The sequence below is a fragment of the Plectropomus leopardus genome, chromosome 1 (genome assembly GCF_026936395.1).
Source record: "Plectropomus leopardus strain MGB_pleo_1.0 chromosome 1, ASM2693639v1, whole genome shotgun sequence".
NCBI classification, from domain to species: Eukaryota; Metazoa; Chordata; class Actinopteri; order Perciformes; family Serranidae; genus Plectropomus; species Plectropomus leopardus.
This window is the reverse complement of record NC_142176.1, coordinates 19,793,803-19,817,933: the sequence shown is the minus strand read 5'-3', so window position 1 is coordinate 19,817,933 and position 24,131 is coordinate 19,793,803. Positions and strand designations below refer to the sequence as shown.

The window sequence follows — 24,131 nt, the reverse complement described above, 5'->3', positions numbered from 1 at the left end:
GTCTGCAAATGTGTCAAGATTAATTTGTGCTGGCTTCCTCACGAGTGTCAACAGTTAATTACTGTGTTGCATCTTGATGGCTTGATGACATTCTGGCTCTCAGCGGGCTCCCTCTCTCTCTCTCTCTTCCATTTTATTAATATTCTTCCATTTTGAAATAAGATCAAATAAAAAAAAAAAAATCTCAGATCGCTGTTCATTTGTGCTGCAATGTCCACAAAGCCTTACAGAGTTGAGTGTGGTTTGCAAATGAACAGCATTGATTGAAAAAGAAATCAATACTGTTAATGTATTATTAGTGTACTATGACCAAATGCATCACTCCAAGGTATATCGTCTATCTCTTCATTTACCACAGGAAGGTCTGAGAGTGTGCTGAGAAAACTCTGAGTGAACTCCGCGCTGATAATTGACTCATTGCCATTAGGGTGGCTGGTGATAATAAAAGTGTCGCCCGTGTGGATAGTTTGTGTCCTTATTTCTTCCCAGACATTAACACACTTCATGGCCTCTGCTAATTTGCTGATTTGTACAATATGGCTCATTGGCCTGATTTGTGCTGCAAATCTAATGCCAGGCTTGTTCTAATAGGAGTCGATTTATAAGATATAGAGGACTTCCATGTTTAATATAACGTTTAATTCACACATTCCCTCTCATTTGTTAGTACAAGTCATAATAACATTTTTCCTACCACGCAGCACAAATGTGGGCGAGAGAGCATGACCGAAATATCCGAGGTAATATAGAATATTACATCTCTTAAATCTAATATTATTCCAAATTCCTACCGAGGAGCGAAATTTTATTGGCATATTTCAGGCATGAAATTTAATATGAAATAGAGTCAAGTGACAGTTTGTTAAGAATTCATTTAATGGAGTTTATTATAGAGATGAAATGGGAAATAAAGTAAACAAGATTAAATGAGGAGAGGGGACTAATGTTTTCAAATAGGAGGAAAGGGAATTTAAAAAAAAGAATGATGAAAAAGAAAGGAAGACCAAAAAATAGAAGAAAAGAAAAAAGAGAAAAACTGACTTTTGACATTATTTATTGAAATAACACCAATAGGAAAAGCGTCTCTCCAGTCATCTCCATGAAACCCAACCTCCACTCAAGGACACACACAAAGAGAGAAGAGAGAGAAAGAAAGACAAAAAATAGAGATGGAAAGAAAGAGAAAAGGGATAGAAAGATAGAAAAATGAAAGAGAAAAAAATACAAAAAAAGACAGAAAGACAAAAAAGAGACAATGATAAAAGGGTCATGGTGAGGGGGTAAAAAAGACTATTAAAAAAGAAAAACAGACAAATAGAGACACTGTGAGTGTGAGTAAAGGAAACAGTGAGCAGTTACCTGCTCCTGCTGCTGACGAGCTAACTCCATTTGCTGCCTCTGTTTCTCCATTTGTGAGGCAGCAAGCTTCTTCTGTTCATCATGGGCAGCCAGAAGCTGCTCTCGCAGGCTGATCAGCTGGGTGATCATTGTGGAGAGCTGATGTTCCTTTTCTGCCAAGCTCTCTGGAGTACCTAGTGAGGGAAGAGAGAGAAAAGGAGAGTGGCGTTAGGAGTGGAAAGAATAAACACAAGGTGGGGACCCTGAGATACAACACAGGTATGTGTTATGCATGCCTTTAAAAAAAACAACAACCCATAAACAAGCAGAAAAGGTTTCATAGTAGAAATGACTGAAGGGTGGTGGCTTCTGTAAAAAAAAAAAAAAGAAAGAAAAGCAAAGCAGCAGAAAGCATTGGTCAGTATATAATGCTAAATATAGAAAAGACACCATGCTGCACACGCCGATCATCATATTGTGCTATAGGGCTATACACAGTAAATCGTACAAAGACAACCACACAGGCAGAAACCAACTGCAGTGAACACACTAGAAAGTGTTAAGGTCACACACAGCCTGCAGTTATCTATTTACTGTAGCTGGTGTTCACAGCGTTCACAGGAAGTAAGGGAAAGAATTGTTCCCGGCCGATAGACAAAGAGCTGCGGGGAGCTGTCAAACTGAGATGGCAGCTCATACTACCAGGGGTGAATATAAAGAACGTGTTGAGAGTCAGTGTTAACCTCAAAACTACAGTTTTTCATTTTATGGCCACTCGAGCAACCAATTGAGGAGGACCTCCTTACATACTACTGAAAGCATTGCTCAAGAGAGTGTGCACAACACAAATATGCTCTATTACACAATGATAATCATCGTTATAGAGAAAACACTATTTTATTATCTGTGCAACTGTATGCATACTTGACAAAGAAAAGCAATGACAGACCAATAGGCTTGTTCCTCTCTCTACAGTCACATGTCCACACAGTGTGTGATAGAGAGAGCGGCTCCGCTGCACTGCTCTCTCCCTCCGCCTAATCAATGCTAAGTGATCCTACCATTGACTTACACCGCCAACATAATTGCCAGTGAGAGGCTAGACAGTAACTCACTCTCCTCCCACTGCACTCCTGTGTGACAAGCTGATCGGGGAGAACATGCAAAAAAAGAGATGGGAAAAACCGACAGAGGAGACAGAGAGGGAAAGACAGTGAGTGAGAGAGAGAAGGATAAAAGTATGGCGATCCAGATAACAGTACAGTGAAGTCTGGCCTGAGGCCAGCGGGAGCTGAATTCCTTCCTGGGTGTCTTCCTCTCGTCTCTGGCCACATCTGTCTTGAGTTTCTCCGAGAGCTCCCAGGGGCCCTCTCCACTCAAACTATTTTAATTTGACTAAACACCTGATTTATTTTATCTCTCCGATGAGGAAAGCCGTTTGTCTTAATAGGGCTTGTCAACCTCCAGAACCCATTCAGGGCAATTTACTGGCAGGCTTGTCTGAACCTCGGTTCGCCTCGCTCTGCCTCCGCTGCCTGCTGTGGAAGAGAGCTGCAATTCTCCATTTATCCTCCTAACGCAAAAAAAAAGCACCTAAAAGCAGCTATTCATTGGGCCTGCGTGCAGTTTCCAAGGCCTGAATTGACTTCTTATTCACCCGACTACACTTGTTGTGAATGGCTTATCTGTAAAATTGATACAATCAGCACCAATTTTATTAACCTTTGCTGTGTTCATGAAGGAGCTGCCTTTTCAGGTCAGTAGCAAGATGTATCAGTCGTCACGATAAATCACGGCTATCAATACTGTCGTAGGTTGGAGGGGGGGAATAAAAAAGGAAATAAAGAAAAAGAGGAAGAAAGGAAAGAAAGAGTAAATCATTATCCAGATGAAGATGACGGCCATCAGGCTTCAAGGCTAAATGACCTTGAGTTGGGAACTAAACATCTGGACTCAATGACGCCCTCTCAGCCTGCCTAATTACACATTTCTGATGATCACTCACTAGTTTTTTTTCACAGTGTCAACACTGTGAAAAAAATGCTAAAATGGACAAACTGGAATGTGCAGCACATATAGTTTGTGTTTGTGAATGTGCGGTGGGACTGAGGGTCTACAGAAGGATCTGATGGAGTAGTCTGAGTGTGGAGAGCTCGGTCCTGCCCGGACACTAAAAGAATACTAACAGAGGGCCCATTGTTTTGATGCTGAGCTGAATTGTGGGAAGTCTAAATTGCCCTCTTTGCTGCTGTTTGGGCCTTCCCTAATTTTATTCTTAATTATTCACCACTTTTCTGTCTTTTTTGTTTTTATCAAGTGCTGAAATTAAAAAAAATCTGATTATTGGTGAATGCTGAACATTTTTTCTAGACTTTATTTTTAAGTTTTTCAGTCATTCACAAACATTCAACCCAATGCAGACCCCTTAAAAGTAAACGGATAGGGGAGCAAATAAATAACTTAATTGATGATAATAATAATAATATAAATAAATACAATAAATAAATCAGTTAAAGGAATAAAAAAGTAGATAATAATACAAACAACAGTGATAATTGTTGAAAAAATCAAAAATATATATAGTTAAATAAAAATAAATAATAAATGACATGAAAACAAGGGGCCATTGATTTTTATTTCACAATTTGAACCACATAATGAAGAATGCTAAACATTTTAACACAACTTTCACCATCTAAATATGAAACAATTTCACCTTTGAGACTGTACAAAGCTCAGCAGAAAATCAAGCGCATATGTTTTTTGTTGCTTGGTTAGTGTAAAAATCTCTTTCTTCCTGCTTTAAATTATGGATCAGCTTTAAAATGCAGATAAAACTTTTATTGGGTGGTGCAGAAGAGGAGAGTCGTGGTCTGTGTCTGACCAGCCTGCTGACAAAAGAGGCCGTTTCCTGCATATTGCATGGCTTTTAACAGCGGTGGGGCTGGGGTCTGCCCGTTAACATGTCTCCTCACATTGCGCTTCCGATGGCAGACAGACAGCCCAGAGATGCCTTGGCGCTACATAAACCCCAGCAGTCGGCCCAGACCTAACATGTTGTGACATCCTCCTGTTAGACGACTGAAGCTCAGTAGCACAATACCAGCCTGACACAGGAAGAGGATCCCAGGAGTGAACGGTCAAGCTGTGCTGGCACTTTTCTCGTTTTTTTTTCCTCTCTCTCAGGCCACCGTGTTAACTTTAGGGATTGACACATAGGAGGAGGAGACAGTAAAGCGGTGTTGTTCAGTTTCAGCCCATTCAGCGTTCACCTTTTTGAGATTCCTGCCTCTTTTAAACATCACAAAGTAGGGCAGAAAACATCAACGACGGGTGACTAAATAAATGATAAGAGGAAAACAAGCAGAGCCATGGTTGCTTGGGGAGGGATGGGGGTATTTGAGCCTTGGGGTCTTTGGATAAAAGGCACTTTGTAGGGGTGCGATTTGTTCTGTCCAATACCCACATCTCCCTCTCTCTTGGCTCCCTCCTCTCTGCTCTAATCAAGCAGTCTCTAATTTGGGTTCCAAGTCCAGTACCGGGGAAAAAGAAGGAGGCTTGTTACTTTGAAGAGTCCCGAGTGAATAACACAGATAAAAGATTCAGGCACAAAAAAAAGAAGAAAAGCGAGGGAGGGTGAGGGTGAAAAGGGGGAAAATCACAAGGCACCCTATTCTCTTCCCTTCCTTTGGTTAAGACAGCTGAGCCATTATGACCACATCTGAATTGAGTTTTTTAGCGCGAGAGGACTGGAATTTCTTTGTCTCTCTATCAGTCAGCTATTGTGGATGCTTCCATATGCTGCGAACCCATCCGAAGTAAATTAAGACTTGTCTAAATGCTCCGATTGTACCAAGCTGTACCCACAGATCGCACATTGCTTGAATGCCTTGCGTGCTGAGGCGCTCTCTTTCTGCTCCCTCCTGAAGTGTGTGTGAATGTGGACATGAGTGTGCACAGATGTGTGCCGCTCCGATCGATAAAAGGTACATGCCTCTGAGTAAATGCACACGTGTGTGAACTCTGCGGTCATCTGACCCTTTGTCCACTCTTTCTGTGGAAAAACACAAAGAGCCAATAGAGTCGCAGCAAATGGCATCTATTGGTACCTTCTTTAGTGTTCAAAATAGAATGATTTTTCTGCCCACGGACCTTTTTCGAAACCCATGAAACTGCTTTGACAAAAGCATGAAGCCAATCTTTGTGTGAAATTCACGATATTGAATGCGATCTAAACATTTTATCTTGTGGTCTGCAGTCATATTGAGAATCTCGATTGGCAGAAAACCAAACTAGAATAACAAGAGTAAATTTTATGGCACCCCTTTGCTTTTAACTACTACATACACTCGCTCAGTATTGCTACAAGGCCATATGTGTTTCCAGTAATATGGTGTTAACGCGTCTCCATGCCCTACAACCAAGACAATATGAGCAACAGCTGTTTTACCTGGCTTGCTGCCTCTGCCATGATATAAAAGCTGTTAATCTTGCCAATAAAACCCCATTAACAAGCATGAGCAATGACTCACAAGCACATGTCATCCACTGGCAGCAAGGATTGTCAGTCCCTACGCTTTCTATATGGCATGAACTTATTTTGTACTGGTCCATCATCTTGTTGAAAAAAAAGTCAGAGCTTTCTCAAATTTTTAAAAACTACTTAAATTTGTGTACTTGAGTGAGTTGTAACAGCTTTTTACTTAGTAATGGCAATCTGTTATTCTAATTTTCTTACAGTATATCTATATGTCTGTATGTGCCCATGCATATAGTTTGAGTATCGACAGATGTGATTTTAGGACACTTTTACAGAATTAAAATCATTTAAATGGCTCCGCAGACGATTTTTTAAATAAACGCTCTGATTGGGATATGGAGAGGTTATTAATAAAAGCACACTTCATCTACTGTGGTTTTGCTGTTCATGCCGAAAACTGATGGAGACTAATATTTTGATGATAGAGGAAGCTTCACTCTCCAGTATAATTATGCTAATGTAAAAGCTCCAGCACTTCACTGTCTATCCATGACACTGGACAAGGTACTTCATCAAAGCCAAGATAGACGCTCGACCTGAACATATTACTCCACGGGGGAATGCCAGTGACCCTGAAATTCACTCTGAAGACAAAAAAAACTGAGCGCAGAAACTTTACTTCTGGTCTTTCAGTAATTGAATACATCGTTCTTTGACTTTATAATACAGTGCGATAAACCAGAGATCCTGGCAGCATGCGGGGTGTGGTATGTATGCGAGGCAGCATATAGCAAAGATTACAAGAAAACAAAGATTGTCTACAATCCCTCTATTCATCTCTGGTGGCCTTCATGGAGATGAGTCTGACCCCTGTGCCCTTAAAATAAAAAAGTGTTCAAGGTCCCTCTCATACAAAGCGCTTAAAGCCTGCAAGATAGTGATCAAGGCAACAGCGTACTGTCTGCAAAACCTTGGAGGTGAATTAGGAGTTAGACGTTATCTCATTCTTTTCACAGATCTATTCATCGGCCTTACCTATGCAGCTGATAATTAAAGAAGAATGTACTTGATTCCTTGGACTGTGCAGAAGAGGTCTTTCAAAAGACTTTTCGACTGTTGTGTTTGATGGATAAGTGTATCAACAATGCCTGTGTTTTGTCTGGTTTTAATCCAGATCACAAGTGACAGAGTGAAATAGCTGAACAGGAACCAAAGGCAGCCGAGACCAGTGCAGATATTTACAAAGTGTATAAACCTGCTCAGTTCTCAAGCTGTCAAGATGGTTGTCATCTTTAGAGTACTTAGCTCTCTGTTGAAAGTTGTTGGATGTCCTTTAGATGGCTTCATTTTCTATTTAATATATTTTTTCTGCAGCTATTTATACTTCTTGTATGTATATGTGTAAGTTAAGCTGCCAGTAGCTGATTAGTATTTGAACCCTTCCTTTAGGAGAAGCAAGTCTATACTGAATATATAGCTGTGATGATCTGAATAATGGGAAAAGAGTGGGAAGATTTAACACTGGAAAAAAAGTCAGAATTTATTTGGGCTATAATACATCATTTTTCTTTAAAGTCCAGATAAAATAAAATGTGTGATGTTTTTTCCTTAGCACATTATGCATGTCAGAAAATACTTGATAAATTGAACAGACTGATTACAGTGTTGTTAGACTGTTTAATCATTTTCATGTCTCTTTCATTTTTCGAGTGGGCCTGAAATCATGGCTCAATCTCACACCGGAGTCATCCTTAACCTAACCCCTTCTCTACTATTTAAAAACATTACAGCGCATAGCATCAGTATTGTTTCAGTGAAATTTTTTACGTTGCACGAACCCTTGCAGCTCTTTCAGTCTAATAAATCCACAAAAAACAGTTCTGTTCAATGCCACAATCTTATAAACAAGAAAAATAGCCGGCATTCACACACTTTCAGCCTGAATTGGCTACCCGGCCCGTGTGCCGTGGTAATGTGCTTTGGCTAATGTTAGCCGCTGGATGAGAGTCTGTCGCTGCTCAGCGGCTGAATCGGCTTGGGATGTGTGTACTGTGTTACTGAGGTAGCTGCTGAAAAAAGTCTGTCATATTGCAGCAACTCGTTTTTTGGCATTTCAGAGAAGAGCATAGGCCTACGGCCTATTTTTTTTTAAAAATTTAATCACTATTATTCAGCTCAGTGGTTCACAACACACCTTTCTGTGATGTTACAAACCCAGAACACTTATTTTTGCTTTAACCCAACATTAAGACCTTGAAAATAATTAAAAAAAAGAAAAGAATAGAAATCTCACTTGGCAATTAGGCTTGCACTTTTGTGACAGTCCCTAAAATTTCAATTTCAATTTCAATTCCTTCATTTGCTTATCTATGTTATTGAAAAGGAAATGCAACTGGATTGGATACATTATTTTTTTCTCAAAGGGGAAACTTTTTACATATATTTGTTTTGATGGTTTTAAGTTCAAATTATAATAAAGAATCTTTCCAGCTGGATTTTTTTTTCATTTCATTAAAGGGTCACTGTACCTGACAACAATAATAGTGGTATAAGGTTTACCACAAAACCACAATATTTTCTGTAACTATTATTGTACCCTGAGAATCTCAACCCGTTGCAACACTAATCTGAATAATGTATTTGTTTACATCTTGACGCAGTATTAACACAGGTCAGCCCTTCAGCAGCTTTTGATGGCTGTGAGGACACTGTTTGCTTTGCTGGGGGAAAGCTGATGAATATTTCACGGGAGTGTCCTTTTCATAAATGACAGGTGTGTTTTTGGCAGTTCTGCAAATGCTTTACATTCGCTTCAAACGAAAACACAAGTAACACTTGTTTGAAATGTATTATACAACTTTAAAATTGAGATAGTTGAACAAACCATGACAAACCACTGGAATAGAATCCAAAACACAAACAGGGAACTCTCTCTATCTCTCGCTCTTCCCACACACACACACACACACACACACACACACACACACACACACACAAGCACAGCACTTCCTTTTTTACCTCCATTGCCACAAGCTAAATTCCTCAATTCATTAGAGGAGAAAAACACACAGTCCAACACTCTCATACATTCATCTGGCAAATGTGGCCTGAGGAATAATGATTTACTGTGGCTCATATTTCACCTGAGTGCACAGGGCAAACAGTTGACTGAAGTGTTGTGGAGAAAATGCTAACTGAGGCATTTTTGACTGGAGCAACTGGACAGATACTGTTTGTGTGAATGTTTTTGTATGTTTGGGTAAATATAATATACATAATATTTATAGTATATATAGTATGTTGTATAAGCACAATTCTTTGGCTGCTTGTTTCTGAAGCTATATACGTCAGTGTCACTGGGAAATGTGTGCACAGATATTGTGCTTTGCATCTCCAGTGGCAGCCCAGCCTCACTCTATGGAAACCATTAGGAATAAAGTTACATTTTAAAGTGAATAATAATGTTTTGAAGCTAGCCCACATGGCTGAACAATATGGGCTCTGTGTTCACACAGTGGACTCCTTTCTGTCTGTGCAGGAGCAAAGCCAGCACAGGTAGGGCCAGCATCAAATCAGTCTCAGCTGCCGCCCTGCCCTGCCCTGTGTTCTCCTCCTAAAGAGCTTCCACTTATCTGCCTGCCACAGGACTGTCTGTGTGCACTCGACCACTGTCATGTTGACACCATTCTCAAATTGATTGTGACAGTGCAAGAGCCCCGATTTTTCTGCTTCAGAATTCAAGCTGCCATTTCAACGCCAGTGTACAATGTTAAGCTTTTTTTCTTATTTTGATTTTTTTTTTTTTTTGCAAATTCCAAGAGAATGAATACAGCTTGTGTTTCAATTTAGTAACCACATATTTTCCTTCAGTTTGAGTAAATGCTTGAGCATTTTGCTTTTTTTTTTTTTCTCCCAACGGGGGTCCGGGAAACTGGCACTCAGCAGGGAAACTTAAACAGCTCTGTTGAGTACGAGGCTCAAAGACCCTGCACATAGCGAGCGTGCAACAGAGAGCAACCTTATCTGCCCCAGGACACTGTGTACTATATGTGTATGCATTTGACACAATCTCTGAGTGTATATACACACACACACACAGTACAATAATGTATGGGATTATAAATGTCCTAAATCATGTGAAGAACGGGGGCTTTGCATGTTTTAAAGAGAAAAATCTCTTTGAGGTGTATAATTATAAATGCCAAGTCTAAGTATCCACGTCTAAAATCTTTTTCTCTTGCACTCCTCCCTCCACATTGCCTCCTATTATCTGCTACTTTCTGTGGTTTGGAGCCCTTCCAGCCGGCCTCCCTTTCTTGCTCTGTGGTTTTGTTCAGGAGATTTCATCTCCCTCCTTCATCGTTCCTGCAGATTGACAGCTAAGCTCAGGTATGAAAACAAACAGTTAGCTCTGGAATTGACTGCTGAAAAGAAATCCGCCACTAATGCTCCCTTGCAAACTCTCCTTTTTGCCTGCCTCTGCTGATGCTAAGCCCTAACAGCAGAGAAGAAAAAGCAGATGGAGATTTGAGATCATTAACCCTTAATAACACCATTCTGCATGTCTGGTTTAAGCACACCGCCTCTCCTGGATTATTGCGCTTGTCTCTCCTGACTCCACAACCTAAAAAACGTCTTTACCTCGGAAGTAGTGCATTATGTCACCAAACACCCACATGACAATAAGCTATAATTATAGATGTGTCATGTGTAAGAGCTAAATGGTTGGTTGCAGACTTTGAAAGCAAAATCTCTGATGTTGTTGATACTATTGTTTTGTTTGTTTACAGTACGTGTGTTCACCTCAACAGGATAAAGTATTCAGGGGCATGTTTGAACACAACTGCAGGCAAAGAATGTCTTTCTTCTTGTGGGTAAAAGCCTCAAGTCCAACTCTGTCACACCTATTGTTTTTCATTTTTATTTGTTTCCTGGGAGCAAGATGAAATTATTTCCTTACCAGTCAGATTCCACCACTTGCCTCTGCAAAAAAGAAACAATTACTTGTCTTTCAAGGTTTTGATGGAACAATGTCAAACGGCCTATGGGTGCTCAGTATAATTGGTTGAGGAATTGGTGAGCCATCAGCATAGAACATGCAAGGCCACTCTGCCAGTACGTACTGTAGTCTTTATTTGCATGTCAGCCTTTATTCTCTACTCCCTTTCATTCATTTAAAATCTACAGGCATGTTTGCCTTTTGTACTGATTTTAACCTAACAATTAATGGAGCCTCTGATTCATCATAACACTTTAGATCTTAATCATAAGATGTTTTCTGCTAGGTACCTTTGTGTTTTAATTAGGCGGACCTTGTGCGTCTCCAACCCTGGGCTTCTTTTTAATTGCCCGTATTTACATCAGGCAGACATCAAACGCGGAGAGAGAGACATTTGTAAGGGGGAGCACAAAGCAGCCCTTTGAAATGTCTACAGTCATATGAAATGGCATGCTAATTAAAAATCTAAGGCTGCCACTGTGATAGGAGAAGCATTTATATTGGTAACTGTGGTGTATAGACTGTCTCCATAACTCATCCACAGACAGAGGCCATAGTGTTTATTAACAGACTCCCTACCTGTTTACAGACCACCAAGTAACCTTCCAGTTCCCATTCATCAAACACAAGAAATGCCCTGCCTGTAATTTAACAGACCAGCTTTCAAAAGGCTAAATCATGTTAAACATTTTACCCAGTGTGCACTTTGATCTACAGTGGCATACAGTTTACTAGGTCAGGTACAATGAGTTTACCAAGTGGTGATTTATCTTTGAGTTCATTAAGGTTATTGCCAATGAATATACTTATTTGAACATTCAGTAGCCTTTTTTTTGCTCTCCTATGTAATTCTGCAGTTCTCGCTAAGTGTCATTCAATAATTAAAACCCAACATGAGTTGTATTTATGTGTCATGCATGTTTCATGAAAAGAAACAATTAAGCAAATGATCAAAATCACCTACACAGCAGTAAAATTAGCCCCCTTTTTATACGTTTGTGAATAATCCTCATTAAGTGTTAATTTAAAAAAAAACATAAGGTAATATTGAGAGTTAGATATAATATAAAGGGAATCACAGTGAGAGAGTGCAGGAGCCAGTGGCAGCCTGGTGTTATCAGCCAGCTGGTATTGTGCTTCCCTGTGCTGTATAAACACACCAGCTCTCAGTAACAGTCAGTACTAAGGACTGAGCAGCGGCCCTGCACATCCTCGGCCCACCTTCACCCTGTCATAAACAGAGATTTTGGGGGAGTGCTGAGTTGCGCATTGGCGTGCCGCACTTGATACTCCGTGCAGGGCGTTCACTGTCCAACCCGAGACATTCCACTCAAACGCAGGCTCACTGAGGAGACGATTGTGTGCGTCACCGCGCCGTCTCCTCTCCTCTGTTAAACGGCTTCTCTCCTCTCAGCTCAGCCGTGCTCTGTTTACATCAAGCACACTTTGGGTTCAACAATTACCAGAGCGGCATGAACGCACTGCATGTGCCCAGTGCGGGGTAGCTGGGCTCTGGGCCGTCTGGAGGGACAACAACAATAAACCGCTGACAAGCACAGAGAGCCTCAGAATTAGTCTAAATGGGCTGGAATTTTGAAGACAGCACTTTGGACAGAGTCGGGCATTCCAACAAAAGATAAGGGAGGAGAGAAATGAATGAGGAGGGCAGCCAAAGGCCTTTGTTTTATTTCAGAGTACAAGGCTGTGTCTAAGATTATACAGTACATAGATTATGTACGTCTGATAGGAATGAGGGACTTGTTAACATGGCTTAACATGTTGTCTGTGTGTGTCAGTGCTCGTAGTCCTACCTTTTACTTCTGCCAACAATTCACTGGTGTTGAGCCTCTCCATCTTCTCTTTCCAGTCTTTAGAAAGAAGTTTCTCCATGCATGAGGAATCTGGAAAAAAAAAAACAAAGGAAGAAATTTAATTTGGATAAAAAAATAAGCTACTGTTTAGAGTGTAATTTGGTTTTATGATAACGTAATATATTGTCTATTTTTATAGTTTTGCGGATGCTATAAATCTCCAAATCTATTCACTTAAATGAATATTAAAGAAAGTCAGAGTATCAGATGAAAGAGAGGTATTTTATTTGATGGTACTGCACGTCGAACATTAAAAGAGACTCAGGCTGACAGCTGAGAGATGAGCTAAGGGCGGAGTGAGGAGGGAAGCAGGCATTGTGGGGATAGCATAAGGGCAGAAACGCACATTAAGTGGGAGGCAAGGAGTGAGACTGGCTACGTCCGAGCGTTCACATAGCTGCCAATGATGAAAACAATTAACATTTGTCCAGCAGACAATGAATCAGAGAAGGAATGGCTGCAATCTGCCATGCTGTCGCTGGGGTAGCTGATAAAGAACACACTGGGCCGGCTGACCCAGGCCTCCACCATCCCTGCACGGCTTAGGGGTCAGCCCGTTCCCATCAAACACCAGCAACACAAGTCTCCACCCCTCCACCTTGAGACACTGTCTCCACAAACTGCCTCCAATCTGAACCACATCGAGACATGCAACGTCCAGTCATGCCCTTTGCAGCAGCAATCCTGTACGATCCAGCACTGAGACAACAACTAATATACTGAAAACAGCTGTGTTGATTTCTATAGTAATTGTCCTCAGGTTTCATTAATTGCCTGAGGATGATACAATTTGTAAAACCGTGTTTCTCTAGATTTGGAGCAAAATGCACAACCAAAGCAGACTCACTAATTATTACCACAAAGCCCTGAGGCACTGTGATACAATAGTCTAACCACATATCTAACAGTGGATCATTTATGAACACACTTCTGGCAACAAAAGAAGCATGTTAATGTTTCAAATGATGCCACAAGGCAGGTTCATCTCAGTTTAAAGTAGTTGTCGCATGTCTTTAATTCCAAGTTGCACATAATGTGAAACAGGGAGACAATATTCTGGACTCTTTCAGTTTCTCCATTATCATCGCTGACATCAAAAACAGAGGAGATTTATACGGTTTAGAATGTATACAAGTGTTGTTTCCTTTTATCCGCCTGTAACATCTCCTCCACAAACCAAACACTGTTGTTCCTTCCGACAAACACACCAACTTCAGAGGAACTGGGAGTAACGGGGGGTCAGTCGTTCTCGTGGCCTTGTTTAAGGATGGCTTTCAGAGAGATCAAGCAGAGTAACCATTTTGTTTGATTGTCCACTTCCTCCAATGTGATGGGGGTCGACAGGACATCTTCAGCTCCGGGTCATTATAACATTACTTCTGCTTTATTGACTTTCCAATTCCCAACTCACAGTTTGTTCCCTTGACCCTAGGAGAGAGAGAGAGAAAAGACTGTGTGTTGTGTGTGTGTTTGTGTTTGTTAACTCCCTCCATGGCACAAAGATCACAGATCTTAAAACAGGGGTTAAGGGCAGGGGGGGGGGGGTTGCAGAGCTCAACTCTTTCTTCCCTGCGCCTCACCCCTGGGTGAGACAGCTTCCTCAAACTCCCCTCAAATCATACTCCTCAGAACAACATCAGTGCAAGACATTTTCACCGAAAAAGGCTTATTTTATAAGTAGTGTAAAGGGGAATTAAACAAACACAGTGAGCATATGTTAATACGAACACATATGCTCTCTCTCACACACATACATAAACACACACACACACACTTTCATCACAGATGCTGCTCCAGTACTTGATCATTAAGGAATGCACCAACTGTTGGAGATAATGTGGTGCCAGCTTCCATTCTACTCCAGTCCTCCCCCTCCTTTCCACCTCCCTCCCAGGAGAGCTGCCGCTCCCTCACTTCTCCATCCCCTCTGCCGGGCCAGACACGACCTGCCAAGTCCTCCAACAGGAGAGACTACAGCTGGAATGCACCGCTGTCCTCCCTGCCTTCCACCTGGGAGAGGTGAATAATGACCTGGATTAGTCTATAAAATAACTCTCAAACATCTTTCAGTGTTCGAACAGCGTGGACAAAACAGGCAACCAAAAATGGATTTGGTGAAAGCGGAGCAACTTTTGCGCAGGCGTGCTCGAGGAAAACAGTAAATGAGTCAGATGTCTGGCTTTTTTCACAGCGCCCTTCCGCAGCCTATTTTTCAGAAGAATTTAGATTAATAGGAGGAATGCTATTTCAGTTTCTAAAATGCCTGTCTGTTGTTTTTTTTTTAGAGAAAATATAAATGCCAATTGAAACACTGGTTAGTTTCAACATAATAATTACTGTCAGGTTATGACACACACAAAAAAAATAGATACTGTTTTCACCATAAAAAAAATTCTAATAAAAGATTCACCCTTCGCTGATTTTACTGGATGTCTAACACTGGTGAAATTGAAAGGCAAACATGATTATTTAAGACAGTTGGTGCAGAACGTCTTAAGTTTTTAGTGCAAAGAAGAGTTTGCTGCTCTTGTCCTTTTTAAAAGTAGGACATCACATACTGGGGAATTAGCTTAAACAAGAGAAGAGTCCAGTGAGTTTATTTTTATTTTCCTATGGGGGCTCTTAAATCTCTCGCACCCCCACCCCTTCCATTTCTTTCCCTCCCTCTCTCGAGATAAAATGCTCTGTGGCTGGGGAGCAGGCCATTCAGCTGGGATGAGAATGGAATGAAAACAATAGCCCTTATCAGGCTCTTATTTACATTTTCCCAGCGTCCCTGCAGAAGACAGCTTGGCTTGTCACCAAGCCCAGATCGCCCCACTGGACCCAGACCAACTTCCTCCAGCCCCTGCGATTCCAATGGTCCCTATGGACCCTCGCCTGGCACAGACCCCCTCCACTCTGCAGCGAGCACAGATAGCAACATACAAGACAAAACTATTGGAGTGTGTGTCCAAGACGTGTTCCCATTGAGAGGGGAATGGTTTCTGGACTACTAAGCCCGTCTGGGTCTCATTGTCTCTTCTCTGGGGCTGGGGCTGTATAGCTGGAAAAATGCCCTGAACCCTTTCCCCGAAATTTTTTAAAGCGCTTCCAAGTGGCGCTGAGAAGAAAGTGAATAGCCATCACTGATTTAAAACTGCCAAATTCAATATGTTTATCTCCTATCAGCGCTGTCATCTCTGGTATACAGCTTTCCTGTGCAGGTATTCTGTGATCTTATTGATGTGGGTGCGCAGGCGCAGGGATTGAGACACCTAAACCCCAGATGAGTTTCTAGATTAGGCTACAGCTCTTTTTTTTCTTTTTACTGTATTAAAAACAAAACTAATGATCCTCATAAATCTCAACAAAGGAATGTTTCTGGGTTGATGTGTGACATAAACAAAGCTTTCAGCACCTGGCAGTCAGTGTTGCCAGAATATCATGTTCAGTATAAACCACAGAAGTGAAGCTAAGAGGCAGGTTAACATTAACTGTCTGCCCTGACACCGACTGACTCCCTGACAGTCTTGAAGGAAAAATTTCTCTCTGTCTCATATTTCATACAGTGCATCCCTCACTGTTGTTTCTCTCCAGTGTTTTAATGCAAAACTATTTGTCTTAATTTGACTTTTTATTGTTTACACACATTTTATTAAATTGAGTGCTAGTTAGCTCTAAATGCCTGTGGGTTGAGAAGCGAAGGTAGGGGGAGAGTCGTTTGCTAATTTATGTTTTTATAGCCGCTCTAAAAAGAGTAGTTCATTCAAACGATCATTGCAAACTGTAGAAAATCACTGAGTGCAACACCAAATAGACAAAAAAACACAAACAAATCAAATCTTGTCACTTTGGAATTGGATTGGACAGTGCTAAAGCAGACCTTAAAAATTCATGACTAATTTTTTAAATGGCTCTTCAGATGGAGATTGCCATGGAGATATTAAGTCCAGTGTGTATATTTACGTCGGGCAAAAGGGCCATTTTCAATTTACATGGCCATGTTTTCAAAAGGTTTAATCTACTAAATTTGTCAAAAACACTCCATCATGTTTCAAAAGGCCGCAACTGCCTCAAAGCTCAAAACTGGTTTGTTACAACATGCAGCAGTTGGTGTTTTATTACTCTGTGTTGTCAGCAATGAAATCGTTTCAACTGTCTGCCACCACATTCTGAGCCTCTCTGTGTGCACCGTTCTCCCGGGACGAAAGATGATACTTGTGTCTGAGTGTTTGTTGTGTTGAAAAGCTGTTGGCAGAGAAAAGAGGGCTATCTAGGAGAGTCAAATTAGCCATAAGTCATGGATAACAGAGTAAGAGACCTCCCCTTAAGCACTGGCCTTGTATATCAGTTGTCCCAGCCTCGGGGGGAAGCATGTAATTACCGAATCAATGATCAACTGACACTGACCATATAAATAATTTCCTCCCCGGAATGCAGAGGCCCGTACAGTGAGGCAAAGAGGGAAACAATGCTGTTTGCAGTGAGGAGGAGCCAAGGAGGAACAGGGAAAATGGGGTTTAGAGTCTTAAAACAAGCTTCAGCTTGAATGGAGCACATTTTTTACAATTTGTCATAATTAAGTTATGAAAACAAACTCCTCGGAGCGCTGTAGGTATGAGAGAGATCTATGAACTGCAATAACAAAACTGGAAAATGCACACTTTTTTACAATATAAAGGTACTCTAACTAATGACATGAAATAAAAATAATTCCTCAAACAAGCTTTTCCTAATGAGTGTATAAAATGTATATTACACATGCAATGTGCGAAAAAACATCTTGTGCAATAGAAAGTCAGTTAAAGGTTGCACAAAAAGCTCTAAAAATGGTGGCTAACATCATACATCCTACAAGCTAAAGGGTGCTGTGAAGTAAGACATGGGATGAGGAATATCCACAAAAAATCCCTGTTATTTTTGCAATTTTTTATATGGCTTAAATTATATATTAATTGCACCTCTATATGCTTTCATTTACTTCATAATATTGGTTGTATCATGTGATAACAGATGCAAAAACTATGTCTAAATTAAAAAAAAACAAAACTGTTTTTTTAAGCACTAAAATGTCACTCTTACATTCAGTGTTAGATAGTTTATTAAAGTATATTTTTTTAATTGAGGCATACATTTCTATCTTAGAGATAAAACTCTCAGAATGTCAGCCAGACAATGATAGGCTGACGTCTAATTTCGCATCCACCCTGCACTGCATGGGAAACAAATCAAAAGTCGAGGTTGATAAAAAAGAAAATGACTGTGACACACTCCAAGGAGTCCTTTGAATATCTTAATCACAGACACACTAAAAACAAGACCCCATCATCACACCAAATAAAACATAATAATTACAAGAGGCAGGCAGGGAAGTGAAATGCAGAGAGAAAACATGTTTTTGTCATTCAGCCGGTAGTCCCTGAGACAACAGCTGCTGGATGCTGCAAATACTCCTGAAGTCTCCATAATCATGGCGTTATTGAAGTGAGGACAAAAAGGGCACTAATTGCAAGGGAGCAATCGGAACGTAATAGGTTACACACCCGGGTGATGCCGCACAATGCAAACGCTAAAGAGGGAGCTTTTGGGGGGGTGGGGGGGGTTGTCATTCTGAGCACAACAGTGCGTTGTCGCTCATTTTCAGGCAATTACCTTTCCTCGTTGTCAACAGTTTTAATAACGTCTACCATTTCTAGAAGACTTTTGGGTGCAGTTAGATGATTCCAGCTTTTTAATATGTAATCACTGGGGATGGCATGCATAAATAAAAAGGTCCAGATATGTCAGTGTATTGTGGAGCACCTGCACCTCGTGGTGGCCTCGCTTTAACTGACACCTAATCATTATTCCACTTGGTGAGCATCTCTGTTAGTCACCTTTGGATGATCCTGTTTGGTCATGTAAACAGTTGCTATAAATATATTGTATTGCTTCATCTGTGGTTCTGACATATCTCTGCTCAAATACTTCCTTCTTTATTCCCTTGCTGCCTCATTTCCTTCCTTCCTTTTGTCCTTACTTTACTTTATCGTCTTTACCTCAGCGTGATCATATATCACTTGTGTATGTGTCTGCATGTGTATGCAGCACAGCAGGCAAGCACTTGTTGTTAATGTCTACAAAGGGTTGTAGGTTGTATTTTTTTGTTGAACTCAGAGCTGAGGATGGATCAACAGTCTTATACAAAGTAGTTAACACTAACATCACCGGAACAAATTGCAACTTTGAGTTGGTCTGGATCCAGTCAGTTCATTTTTTATTATTCTTATTATGTTCATTATATCAATGTCATAGACAATAATGCCTCTTGGTGCTATTTGAAAGACCTACAGCCAATCACAGCAATGAAATGTGACATAGTGCCGAGTGACAGACAAATGTAAACCATCACAGAGTGCAGAGATGATGTATGATTGTGTAACATCAATATGAACAAAGGTTGCTGTTTTTACATCCGAATTTTGAATAGTACTTTAACAGAAGGTTTTGCATCAGCTGCAGCCATCTTCGTTGTTTTTTTTATAAAATGCCCAAACGGTGCTTCTCTTCACTAAGCTAGGCTTGCCATGATCTCTCTGCGCACAGGCATGCAAGCCACAATTCATGCCAAGACATATTTTGGAAAGGATCAGCAAGGTTGTAAAGAAATCTGTCTGAACCAAGGGGTTGTACGTCAGGGTTGTAACCAATTTTACCTAGTGGTCAAAAGTGGAACTACACTGTGTGGATCCATCACATGATGCCATGTGGCCCAAAACAGCTTCTTCCTAGATGTGGGGAAGAGACGTCTGTAAATTACTGGATACATTTTTATGAGCATTACCCCCACCCCCGAAATTACACAATTCACTATTGGGATTTAATCAGTTGGGTGCGATAACATTTCTAAAAGAGCTGCACAATGAAATAATTTTATTCCCATTCAGTTTCGCAGAGTGCTAAACCAGAGATTAGTCTTTCTGCTGGCAGAATTTAGCAACTCTGCTGCGCTCTGCAGATCTGCGTCTCTTGTACGCATGCCCTATGAGCCCCATAATGAGGAAGATCTGGGTAATTTCATGCTGCGGAAATAGAGCTTTTTTGGCGTCATACGCTACTTAGCAAATTTCATATGAATGAAACGAGGCCCCGCCTCCAGGGTGCATCAAGGTCTCTCCATACATCCATGTCATGGATGGGCGGGCAACCAGACGTATGTGCTAGAGTAAAGAAAACAATAGCTTGCTGATTTGTTAAATTTGTTACATTGAATGGTTAATTTTCTGCTGCCTTGTCTCTTTGATGTTTGGTGAACATGTTGCAGTTGCCTCCAGCACTATGAATTCTATTCCTTGCATTTACCCCATTAACATCTTAAGGTTGTGGAGTTAAGTGGACTAAAAGACCTCAACACATGCAACCTCAGGTTAAAACTATAACAAACCATCTAATTCTAATTAAGAAAGTTAGATGCAATTTGGTGGCAACTTTTTGATTATTGTTGCTTTTTTTCAAAAATGCTGGTCTGTGTGACCAGAAACTTCTACCCTATCACTCCCCTTTAACTGCACCGACCACCGTGTTAATCCCACAGTGTTGACCTGGCCATTCTGAGATGCCGTATACACACACAGCGCACTGACCTCTCTAAATAGGACACGTGTCTATCAAGCATATATGAATTAACCATCCCCAAGAGGCTTCACCTCCTGAGCTGAGCAGCATGTGACCTCTCCCAATCCATTTTACTGCGGCACTCTGTGGCAATCAGGCTTGAATTATTAAAGTGAGCAGTGAGCAATGATCAATTCATTGCGGCCCTTGCTCGCAGACTGCCTGGCCGTACTTCAGCAGAAATGACATTGAGAACACTTGAGTATGCTTCCAGACAATGCACATAAATGTGAAATATGTCAGACCCAATATGTCAATAATCATAACTGTACAGGCTGAGGCCATGTCCAGGGTAATCCTACAGAAATGCTGGTAGATGACTGTGGGGTTCAGCAGGTTTCGGCGCTGCGATTCCTTACAAACGCATTCTTGAGAGAAAAAGTGGGAGAAGTTGAGGGGCAGACAAGAGGCTAGTGTGCTGTATGCTGAGAAGTGCATTCACCAACATCTGTACCTCAGAGAACGCAATGTTTGTCATCAACATTAAGTGCTTTTTTTTTAAGTAACACAACTGAAGACTTGTAGGCCTTTCAGAGGACATAGGCCGCAAGAACATTCAAAGTCAATGTCAGCCTTAAACCCCTCCTTATCTACTCAATTAGAGTGGAAAAACAAAAGCAAAGAAGTTGAAAGAGAGAGAAAAGATTGTAGGGAAGTATGCAACTCAAGGAACCTGGAGGAGGGAAAGAAAAAAAATCCAATCAAAACTTCGTGAGGAGCAGATGAAGAGCCAAGATAAACCAGTACTCAGAGCCCCCAAAACTGCAATCTCCCCTTAAGCCGGAGAGTGGCAGCTGGCAGAACAGCTGGTGAATAGGATTAATGTCAGAAGAATGAAATAAAACTCAACATATGTCCGAGCCTGAGGTGTTGGGACTGTGCGTGATTGTGCCCCCGATGGATGCCATGTGTGCATCTGGAAGGAGCTGCTGTGCTGCTCCACTCGCTACCCCACAAGGTCACTTTTAAGAACTAGGACCATTAAATGCTTGGATAGCAAAATGAACTTTTCATTCCCTCTCCACTACCCCTCCTTTGCTTTAAAGTCTCTATTTAGGCAGCAGAGTCTATTGAACACAGTTATCAATACAGTGCATTAGGGAAACAATTGCTGCTGTGATTACATTCAGAAAGACCAAATAGTACATGTTTTATGAAAATATAGCAAGCTAAATGAAATCAATGTAAATCAGTTCTGTGTTTTTTTTTAACAATTATTTGTAATTTTTTAACTCAACAATAGGGCAAGAAAGCAAAACAAAAAGGCATTAAGAAAGAACAAAAAAGACAAAGGTATAGTCATAATCTTTAAGTGTGCATGAGCAAGAAAAGAAAAAGTGATTTACTTCTGGAATTTCAGCCGATGCCGATCAGGGGATCAGTACTGAACATTACAAGGAAAAATATGTGGACTTGATTTCAATTTATAATTTCCATTTGATGTCGGTAATCATTAGAGTCCACACACTGTAATAAATTATAATAATTTCACACAAAATTTAAATTACTGGGTACCTAGCATTGGAGAGATTTTTTTTTTTGGCTACCCTGCAATTTAACTGTCAGATATAAACTTGCCTGCTAATCAATGCTCGAAAACATTCACATTTATTCAACTATGTTAAATTAATAGATGTGTGAAGAAAATGTGGAGTACTGTGATCATGGCTGTTCAGTGTGATTTAGTAAATTAATGGGTGTCTGACTCTGCAAGGACAAAAAGAGACTAATAGGATCCACATGAATGCATTACAATTTGCAGTGAAGCCAAGTGTCTGGTATAGACATCGAAACTTTATTTCATCATAAACGCTGGACGCCAGCGATGCGCTTCAGAGATTGAACCATAAGATGAGATATTTTTTAAAAAAGCACAAATTACAAGAATAAACTGAGTGATATACTATACGTTTGGTCTTACTGCAGCTTATTGTAAATGTGTTGAATTTTGCTAAAGAGTGTGTGTGAATGTCCTCCAGCTGTGTATTATATTCTAATTTCAGTTCAAGTAAATGACAAATTTTACAGGGAGAGAAAAAGAAATCCAAACTTAAAGTGTGGGTATTATTTATTTGTAGTTCTACAATATTTAAAGTCATTAATTGAATCTCGCAGCCAACTTTGTTACAAGAGGCCAGAGTTCAGGATGCACACACACACGCATGCACGCACGCACACACACACACACACACACACACACACACACACACACACACACACACACACACACACACACACACACACACACACACACACTGCTTACTGGATTGTAAAACCAAAGTCCACTATGTTTAGATTATATTATTTGTTCTCTGAGAGAGAAAAAAAAGATGCAAACAAACAGCAAAACTCTTACTTTCAGTGGTAGACTTTCCTATGGACAAAGGAGGGCCACCAGTCCCCACCCACCCACTAAAATTTTTATTTATTTATTTTAATTGAATATTGGGGGGAAATTATCCCAAGACCTAATGCTAATGGTTCATCTATAGTAGGGGTACCACTGCTAATCCTGGCAATGCACTTCACCTTAATGTGTTCATCAGTGAGCAATCATCACCGATAAAACATGCCTGAGCGTTGATAGGTATGATGAAGTGTATGTGGAAATTGTTAGAGGCAAAAGCGGTCTGGGGCATAGTAGAAGAAAAAAGAAAGATGTAACTTGTTTACTTGTGTTGATTTCTAATTAGTTGTTCTTCTTCTTTGTAATAATTAAGAGATAATTATAATTATATATTTGTTATTATTATTAATAATTAATTAATTATTACTTGATTTGTATTTATTTCATTTTATTATATTTTTAAGGCGGTGCACCAGAGTGAGCCTGCCTATAGGGCACCAAATGTGCTAGGTACGGCACTGCTCACAATTTTTAGATTACATTTTTTGTGGTATTTTGAAACATTGTGTCATTAAACCGGAGCTAACATTTTTACAGCTTCACCAACACAATTACTAAAGAAATAAGATATATTTAAAGTTTTTAAAAAAGTTAATGTAATAATGTACACTGCACTGTTCTGAGTCTTGGATTGCCACTGGATAAAGAAATGATTAAGTAACCATAGCACTTCTAAAGGTTAAGCATTCCAATTCTGAGAAAGTCCCCATTCAGTTAACGACAGAGCCCAAGTGTCTCAATGTGCTGTTGTTCAAGTTGGTTCAGCAACAATAGAAGCTGTACTTTTCTTTTCAGTCAGGCCCATTTCCTTTCTATGGGATACACAGCCATACAGACTGAGACGTGCTGGGCAAAGATGGAGAAATTTGCTTGTCATGAGGGACTGAGCTCATTGGTCCAGCTCACAATAGGGAAGCCAATAACAGGTTTGCAATATTGGCTTTGTCAAACAAAGTAGCACCCACCCAGAGGAAAATGACAGGAGGAAGAAAAAGAGCAAGATTAGGTGGTCAGGGGGTGTAGTTAAAGTAATATGATTGTATAGAGTCTAATTGCCCACTTTACCCTTTCTTGTATTATAGTAATTGGGACAAGAATAGCAAGAAGGCGGCCTCAACAAATTATTAATCCTAAATTCAAATAATAACGTCAACTAACAGATTGAACTTCATGATGTGCAACTGATGACTTGATCTTAAAGCATATTAACCACCCGACCGGTGCAGACTTAAAAATTAGCTGGAGGTACTTCCAAAGAGACATGACATTCGTCAAATAATTATAATCATTGGCACTAAGGCTTTGCGGTGCAATAAAACACATTTCTATTCGTTTCTTCTGACATCCTCATCTCATCTCCTGGCGCATGTAATGTTATTGAGCAAGGAGAAAGAAAAAGCA

The 24,131-nt window shown here is 40.4% G+C and overlaps 1 protein-coding gene across 10 annotated transcripts in view; it reads right to left on the bottom strand.

The window, feature by feature from the left end:
* Window positions 1-24,131, bottom strand: part of sox6 (SRY-box transcription factor 6) — a 158,598-nt gene that overhangs the window by 70,260 nt on the left and 64,207 nt on the right. For all 10 annotated transcript variants that reach the window (XM_088077263.1, XM_042483805.2, XM_042484184.2 and 7 more), the window contains 2 exons: window positions 12,629-12,718; window positions 1,360-1,532 (listed from right to left, as the gene is read on the bottom strand). In XM_088077263.1, the coding sequence (XP_087933389.1) occupies window positions 1,360-1,532; window positions 12,629-12,718 (263 nt within the window). The remainder of the gene's footprint in view (window positions 1-1,359; window positions 1,533-12,628; window positions 12,719-24,131) is intronic.